Below are 8,997 nucleotides of genomic sequence, written 5' to 3'. Positions count from 1 at the left end.
ACTATAGAAGCTCTGCTTTCAGCGCGAGCTCCCTAGCAATTCCGCAGATGCTTTGGTTGCGCGTGCCTGCGCGTTCAGACTTGTGTTAGCAAGGGCAGAAAGCTTGCGCTGGAGGCGGAGTTTCTAGTCTCAGCTCAACAGTAAACGGAGCATAGTTTTGGTGGACCAATCAGGTGCAATGAAACGCAGCGAGGGTTTTGCGAAAGAGTATATTGCAACGACGTCTGCTCGCTTTTTCAGTCGAGGAGCAGCGTTGGTGCGGCGTCCGTTCCGACATGTTGACCAACATCGAGGTCCCGTTCCTGGTGCCCAAGTGGGCGCTCTTCCTGCTGGCGCAGCTGCTGGCGCTGATGAAGCTTGCCTATCCTCCGTCGATGAGCGTCTACAACACCGAGAACCTGCTTGACGAGTACGACTACGTGATCGGTAAGCCTAGACAAGTTAGGAACGGTATCTTCACACACTACGGCACGCTCTGCAGTGTATACATGAAGAACTGTAAATGGTAGAACTACAATGCACTATAGTAACTGACAGAGCAAAATCAGCAGGGCGTGTCTTTCGAACACCCGGCCTCCAGCAGGCGCGCCATGCCGTCCGCGCTGTGCTTTGGTTGCGCGAGCGTGCTCATTGTCGAAGAGGTAGCTCTCGCTGGAAGCGGGACGACTAAAGCTCTTGTCTGCTATTCTTACCGTGTCAGAGACTATGGTAGAGCGCTATACCTGAGTAGACCACTCCGAAAGTTTTTGGCGCCAAAAATGACTTGCGCATTACGCACTTCCGTCAACCGGATTGGACCAGAAAAAGATAATAGCCAGATAAAAAAAAACCGAGAGGTTAACCAAGGCGGTTTGCTTCGGTTGAACTCGTGAGTTGGGGAGAGAGATATTGATATGAAAGAGCGGGGAAGGAGAGAGTAGATTGGAGCCAGAAGCATCCCCTTAACGCACTTGAAGTTACGCTGTCGTGTGGCCAAACCTCTCACCAGGTGACGTCAAATCGAAGGTAGCATATAAGCTACATAACGCACGCTTCCGACCCGCGATGCCCTCGGAACTCCACTCATTGGTTTCTCTTTAATCAGTGTGGACAAAGAAAATGACGAACAGTATCGAAATGACTACGCGATCACTCTTGGCAAACTGAGGCATATCCCTTCCTCGATCCTCCTCGCCACCGGGACCGCGTGGTGACTTGAGGAGAACACCGATTGTTCTTCCCTCATGCGGTTGACCGTCTAAATGCCGGTTCAGACACTTGCGTTTGAGTGCGTTTGACTGCGTTGTGTCGAGAACCGAAAGCGAGTCACCGACACATCTGTGCTTCGTATGAAGCGTGGAATCCAATTCAAGCAATCATCTTGGCACGCAATATAAGCAGCAGGAATGTCCTGGTTTCTCGCTGCCGCAACGCAGTCAAACACAGTCAAACGCAACTGTTTGAACCAGGCTTAAAAAACAAAGGGATTGGCCCATCGGAGTGCATCTCCGCGCCAGCGATCCTGTTCCCCGTTACCAACGCGCGCAACTCACGTGTGCTGCCACCAGTCTTCGCGTGACAAAGGTGAACCCAAAAATCAAAGCGTACTAATACGACGTAATTCGAACATCACAGCCTTTAATTTCGCCGGCGAGTGTCACATTTTCTTCTCTCCTACGAGGGAGGCGAGGTGGTAGTCGCGCGTTTTAGCCATGGGGAGCAAGACCTTGGCGACGATAAGCGTTCTAATAGGAAACCAAAACTTAAAGGGCTCATGAAACGATCTCGAGTTGGAATGTTCATGACTTTGCTGAGGCGTACAGTTCCCAAGTATACTCGCACAGATCGCTCAGAAGCTTCTTTGTCGCGGTGAACACGGCGCCACGTGCTCCCGTGTTCCTGTTAACGGCAATTTCGAAGAAAAAACAGAAACAAAAATTTTAGCGTTTTTTTTTTTTTTTTTGGTAGGGCTTTTTTAGTGCAATCCTTTTTAGACCTTGGCGACTCAAAAGAGATTCTCGATAAATCATAAGATGATGTTCCGAGGTTTCTAGAAAAATCGCTTGACAAGCACGAGTTCACTCAACAAAACACCAGGGTGCATGGATGAGCACCAGGTTTTTTTAACAGCTGAAAACTACTCGGCACGAGGAATTTGAGATATGAAGACATCCTGTGTGGTATACAGACACACGAGGGATACATACAACAATACCCTTCCCGAAACCTCTGTCTAATGTTTGAGGTGTAAGGGAAACATGGCCGCCATCAGTCGCAGCCACATACAGCTGCGCTGCGCTGCCGGGATATTCGCTCTGTTGTGCGCTTTCTTTCTGCTCAACCACTGCCGGAGAAAGACAGTCACCGAGGAGAAAGCAGTAGACTTGCGAGGTGAGCTCCGGTCAACCGTCCGAGAGTGCTACGGCAAAGGTCCGCCTCGGCTCGCTTCCTATCCTTCAACCCCTACACGGTTTTAAATATTCTGCTGGTGGGACTCCTTCTGCTCTCCGGAGATATCCGCTGCAACCTCGGGCCCTTCCGCTTGATATACTACAATGTAAGAAGCCTTCTAAACAAGATCCCTGAACTGCAGTCCGACCTGAGCTGCAATCCGGCAGACGCCGTCTGTGTGTGTGAAACGTAGCTCGGTGACTCCGTCCCGGATCGCGAAATAATTTAGTCCTGAATACGCTGTATTTGGAAAATAGCGACGTGGACGCAGAGGGGGGTGTTTTACTTGCCGTAAAGTAGGAATTTTCGCCAACGCACCGCGCAGACCTTGAAACCCCAACTCCCAATTGTTATGAACCCAACTTAACTGCCGCGGCAGGAAACTGCTGCTCGGCTCACTCTACAGGCCCCCAATTTCAGGGCACGGTCTCTTTTCTGAGCTCTGTGAGGTTTTCGACCGAATCAGCTCTCAGAGGGACCACTTCATGAACATCTTACTAACTGGTGACTTCAACCTTCATATCAACAGGAACTCCGCGGACCCGCCGACGCCAACTAATTTGACGAAGGCAAAGTTCTTAGACTGGATGCACTTTTCGAACCTGAAGCAGCTTGTCACTTCACAACACACATTCATGGCGACAACCTTAATCACACCCGAGGTCTTGTGCTTCGCCGGAACCAGGCTCACCTACAATCGGTATCAAACCCACCATCCCTATCAAACTTCGACTACATAAAGATCTAATCTGTGTGGCAGCTTGGTTGTACAGGCAAACGCTTCGTCTCGAAGCAGTTTCTTTTGTTCAACAAGGACGGACGTGAAACACTGGAACGCTCAGTTGACTCAACTCCCTGCAGGTTCCTATGCATGAACTTTCTGACCGACTGCAATCCTTTTTACTTATTCTACGACATGTTCTGGGCAAGGGCTCTACATACTCAGAACTCACCTAAAAAAACAAGAACGTTAAACCGTTGATAACAGGTGCCATCAGGAAATTATCAATGAAAACCAAGCGCCTCTTCAGAAAGGCATTGGAAAGTCAAGACACAACACATTGGTCAGTATACAAGGACCTCCTTCGAACACTGAAAAAGGAGATACCAGTGTCCTACCAAAGATACCTTTGTGACATCGGACATCGCCAGTTAGGCCAGAACGTGCCCCAAGCGGTTCTGGCAGTAAGTTCGACTCCCAGCCGATGAATGGTATACTGCTTCCCAACTCCACTTTGAACGCGGCCTCTCTGACAATCCACAGGACATATTGCAAACTCATTTGGCGAATATCTCAGCAAGGTAGTGCCCACTTTCAACAACCCCTGCCCCACTCCGCACGGAGGCAGCCCCTCGGCAGACCAGTTCACTCACACGCAGGCCACTCCTGTGTTCGATCCTCCCTTTGTGAATGCAGACGAAGTTAAATCTGCCATCTCCAAGAAGAAAAGCAGTGCCTCACCCGGCCCAGATGTCATACCCCCGCCACTACTCAAGGCCTGTGTTTCTTCTCTCTCCCTTCCTCTCTCCAATCTCTATAACTACGCGTTTTGCCAGGCCCTCAACCCTCAGGTGTGGATAATGGCACACCTGATCTCCGTTCACAAAGAATCAGGTAAACCCTTGAACGCTCTTGAAAACTACCGTCCAATTAGCCTCACCTCCATCCTTTGCAAAATTTTTAGAAGTCTCATTTGTCGGGAAATTTCCGAGAATCTTGAAACGTACAATCTCGTCTGAAACACCCAACACGGCTTCAGTAAAGGACTGAGTTGCGAAATTTTGCTTTCCATCCTGCACCATGACCTGAATGGTGTCCTCGACACCTCCAAAGAAGCTGACGTTCTTTCCCTGGATTTCTCAAGTGCATTTAACAGTAGTAACCGCAACCTCCTCATCACCTTTGGCATATCTGGGACGACCCTAAAGAGGATAACAAACTTCCTGACAAATCGCCGCCAGCGAGTCCGCTACCAGCTTGCCTCTGGTCAGTGGCACGATCTGAAGATGGGCGTGCCAAAGGGATCCGTGATTGGGCCGCTTCTGTTCAACCTGTACATTAACGAGCTAGCATCTGGCATTGAATCGAGCATCCTACGATACGCCGATCACCACATACTCTGCCACACCATCCACTTCACTAATGACCGGCGGATGTCGCAGTCCGACATCTTCAAGGTCTCCAGGTGGTCTGATCGTAATGGCCTGTTCCTCAATCCAGACACTCACTATATCTACTAATTTCTCGAACACGAATACTCGGCGACGTGACCTACATGGCCCACGACACACGTCTACAGGAGGTCACCGAGACTAACCTTCTCGGCATTTGTTTTGATCGAAGCCTGTCTTTCAGATCACACGTCGACTGTATCTGCAAAAGAGGAAACAGTCTAAAAGGGTTTATAACCCGGACGTCAAGGACCACGCCGCGCCACGCCTTCTGCAAGCTGCACACAGCTCTTGGACTGCCACTGTTTAAATACTGTGCCACCATCTGGAGTCCCCCCCCCGGCCGACCTCCAAAGCGGCTCGAGTCCGTACAAAGGAAAGCGTTGAAGACGTCTGTACACTCACAAAATAAGGCAAGCAAACTACCCTACGAGGGGCGGTTACAGACCCTGCGGTGGTCTCGAATTGGGAGACGTAGACACTCCTCCAGGCGGGTACTCCTGTAAAAGTTTCTGCACGGTGACTGTCCCATCCCAGCAGGTTACCCGGGGCGGTCGAAGGGGACCCACTCAAGCCTGATCAGCGTCTTTCTCGCACCACTAGTGCCTCCTCCACCCTCTTTGTCCAAGCCCTCGAGCTATGGAACTCCTTGTCGATTGATGCTAGGGGGACCCAAAATGTCGCTGAGTTCAAAAACTTGGTGCGGTACAGTGATGTGTAAATCCTATGACCAGCTGCACTTCGTAGGCAACCCACCTCACCTGTACATATACGATTTCATTATCTTGTGTTCTTCACTTTTTTACATACAGCTGAGAAGGCAGCCAGCAATTCGTTGTACGGGCTTCTGCCTTTTGGCTGCCTCAGGCTCTCGGCTGTATGAAAGTTTAGCCAATAAACTCCTTTGAACCTTTGAAATGACGAGGATGAAAGGGGACGTTTTGGTTCAGCCTTGACTTCGCCCTTACAAAAAACGGTGATGCTTTTCTGTGGAAAGGCTGTTAAAAAAGTCATCAGAGGATATAAAATGTCCATATATTTTTGTCTGACTTTCTCTAGCTTTTGGCCTACTTTATAGCAAGAAAGTCAGCAGACTTTTTGTCGCCTTCAAGATGTTTTTCTGTAGCGTTTCAATTGAAAGGCTTTTCAACTGAAAAGCTACAGAAGATTAAAAAGAAAAAGTTATTTACAACTTAGCTATTCATTCAACAAAGTTCTGGAAGCTTACTATGGCTTTCCACTCTCCTCCAAATTGGCTGCAGCAAAATAACGTAAAAAAAGCGACTTAAAAAAAAAAGTTTTTTTTCTTTATTGAACACACAATGCAGCATACGAATGCTAAGTCAATAGACACACAAACCGCCCAACAACTTGTGGGCTAACTAAAATTCCTTCATATTTTTCAGCGACTCTAACAAGTGAGCCCAGTCGGGCGTAGTGTCGGGAGACTTGACTTATACAGACTGTACCTGCGTTACCAAATCAGTAAAATGAAGCCGCGCAGGTTTAATGTGCAGGTTTGCATGATGCAGTTCCATCCGGGTTTTTCACAAACTAAAAAGGCCAAGTACCATAGATAAACCATAAGGAACCGCGTCTTCTTCGACTGGCAGAAAACGAATAGCTTCATGGGTTATAGTTAGATCCTTCTTCAACGTCCTCTGTAGAATGTCCCACAAAAACACCGCGTCCCAACAATGAATAAAAATGTGTTCCGTTGTTTCTGGTACCTTGCACAAAAGGCAGTCAACCGACCAGGGAACAAAAAACCCTCTTTACCTCAACCACGGCTTGACAGGTAAAGTGCCACTGGGTGATTTCAGATAAGATCGACCAAAGGATGGCTAGTCGACATTTTCAAATCAACTGATGTTTTTATATGTTATTGTCTAGTGTCTGGTATGAACGAATCCAAACTTAGTTTTGACTAGAAAAAATACTTGGGGACAGGAAAAATCGTAAGGCATGAGGTGGTGGACAGTTGCATTAACGCGCACTGATGGAGGGGGCCCGTTTGAGAGTGAATAACTAAAGCGATAACATTAGGAGAACTCTAATACGTTTTAGGCGCAAACTATGGGTATAGCTTGCTTGTAATATAAAGTAATCATATTTATTTAAAATATATTTATTTTTCTAAAAATTGACAAACATGCCTGCTCGAACGACAAATGGCAAACTTTGGAGGTCTGTATCTCATGAAATAATTTAATCATTATGATATAATTTGCAGATATTATTCTACTACTATATAGCTAATATTTAAAAAATAACTAAGGTATCTGTGTGATACAATAGTTAGGATATATTTAGTCAAACATGGAAAAAAAATCAAACAAAGAAAAATTCCGATGCAAATAAAAAAAACTACCACCCTCGATTTTTTTTAAATTTAGGTAAACTGTTACACTCTATTTCGGCATTCATTTCCATTAAAACATGTTGCATCATTTTATTGAGAAAGAAGATACAACTCCCCAAAGTAGGGTCCTTTTTCAAAGCCTACACTTAGCAGTGTTTTATACAAGAACTGACTCTGAGTTCCAGTTTCATGAAACCAACACACATCTTTTATATATTTTTATTCAGATGAGGCCAATGATAACTAAAGAAATCGTTCACACACTTAAATTAAGGAGAAACTACTGTGTACAAAGAGGTATCATATTACGGACTAGTGATCCGAGAAAAGATCATGCAGCCATCGGCCACTAGGAACTTTGTTTACTTTATTCTCCTGCGACACTATATGCTATTCCCTCTTCCGCTCTACCTTCATCTCTCTCTCTCTCTCATATATATCCCTGATATATATCCAGAACAAAAACATGTTCAAGCATTCCCTTTCTGCGTGGTAGTGTTCTGTGGCTAGCAAAAATCATTTCCTCGCTAAGCTCACGATTATGGCAAAATAGTTGCCGGAAACCGCAGACGACACTCGTCGCTAGTTCTGGCAAAACGGCCGATACAATCTTTTTTCCGCATTTCCCCGCTCGCTGTCAAGGACAAGGGGGTTCGCTTCAACCAGCAAAACATGGCCGCCGACGCCTGTTTACTGAGCAGTCATGCCTGTCGCCATCTCACTCGCTGGCGTCACGGGCGATAATATCAGGCACAAAGGGGCACACCAACCGGCAGCATTATCCCCAAATACTCGAGCCTCGCGTAAATACATAGAGTGTAAACGCTGTCGCCATGTTATCGTAGTAAGACCGCCCCCCCCCCCCCCCCCCCCTCCCCCAACGAGGGACTGCAGTACGCGACGGTGTACTAACACAACGGCGACGATATCGACATCGCGGGCTCCGAATTTTCCCATAGTTCTACTCCACGGGCATTTCTCGAAACGCTTGATATTGTGTACGCCCGCCTGGAAGGATTTCAGGCGCGTAGTTAAGATAAGGCGGTTCTCCGCGGCAAAAGAAAGCAATTTCACAAAAGCTTAAAAGCGGCGGCGACGCGTGTGCGGTGAACGCTTGTAGTTTTGGTGTAGACAGGGTGTGTGTGTTCTCGTTGTTGACACCAGCCGGCGATAAGGCACTGCAGGCGGTAGCTCAGTACAGCAAGGGCTAATCCGAGTGACCATCAACGTAACCCCACCGCCAACCCCTCGCGAACCGGTCGCCGACATGGCTCAGGCTGTGTCATGAACCACGTGGTAGAAGCTCGGGTGCTTTCATATCAGCGCGTGGAGGGACGACAGTGCGATTCCGGAAAGTCTTTTTCGAAGGCCGCTGACCACAATTTTTTGTCTGGAGACTTTCCCTCTTTCTTCCTTTGACGTGGATCAAGCTTTGCCGACAGCCTCAGTTGTGACCTCTCTTTTCAAACGTACGTTTGCAGTGAGTGAGCTCCTCAGCCTCGGACTTGTCACTTGTGCACCCAGTAGTTCTTTCACTTGGCAATTATATGCCATCAGTTGGGGTTTAATTTCTATTATGTATGTATACATTATGAAGACGTCCTGCAGCTCCGAAGGAGTGTTTTGTGCAGATTACTTTTGCAAACACAAAAAGAATATACCAAAGCAGCGGAATTTTCGAAGTGTTGGCGAGTTGGACCTAAACTCGTTGAAGCAAATTCTTCCGCCTGACTGTTCTACCAAAGTGAGTGCGACGGACTACCTGTGCTACCATTGCTTCATGCACATCACTAAGGAGATCTCGATGCGAAGCTCAGAGCAGTGCCCTGACGTATTTGTGCCAGCTGAAGAAGCAATTGAAGATCTAAATCGCAGCATACTACCTACAGATGTGTCGCCGCGGACAACCAAGCGTCGTAAGAAGTCGGGACAGGCCTGCCTATGTCAAGAGAAAGCAGACAGAACTGGAGCAGGTTGCTGTCAAGAATATACGCTCAAGGCTACGTATTGCGTACGACAGGGACGCACCATCG

The 8,997-nt window shown here is 47.6% G+C and overlaps 1 protein-coding gene across 1 annotated transcript in view; it reads left to right on the top strand.

Moving 5' to 3' along the window:
* Positions 1–275: 275 nt before the first annotated feature.
* LOC8039582 (4-pyridoxate dehydrogenase) overlaps positions 276–8,997 on the top strand; it is a 30,606-nt gene continuing 21,884 nt past the window's right edge. Inside the window, exon 1 of the mRNA XM_029992775.2 lies at positions 276–426. Coding sequence (XP_029848635.2) covers positions 276–426 — 151 coding nt within the window. The remainder of the gene's footprint in view (positions 427–8,997) is intronic.

Source organism: Ixodes scapularis, unplaced genomic scaffold (assembly GCF_016920785.2).
Source record: "Ixodes scapularis isolate PalLabHiFi unplaced genomic scaffold, ASM1692078v2 PGA_scaffold1__304_contigs__length_218370807, whole genome shotgun sequence".
NCBI lineage: Eukaryota > Metazoa > Arthropoda > Arachnida > Ixodida > Ixodidae > Ixodes > Ixodes scapularis.
The sequence above is the reverse complement of the archived record's forward strand: the minus strand, read 5'-3'. Positions and strand labels throughout refer to the sequence as shown.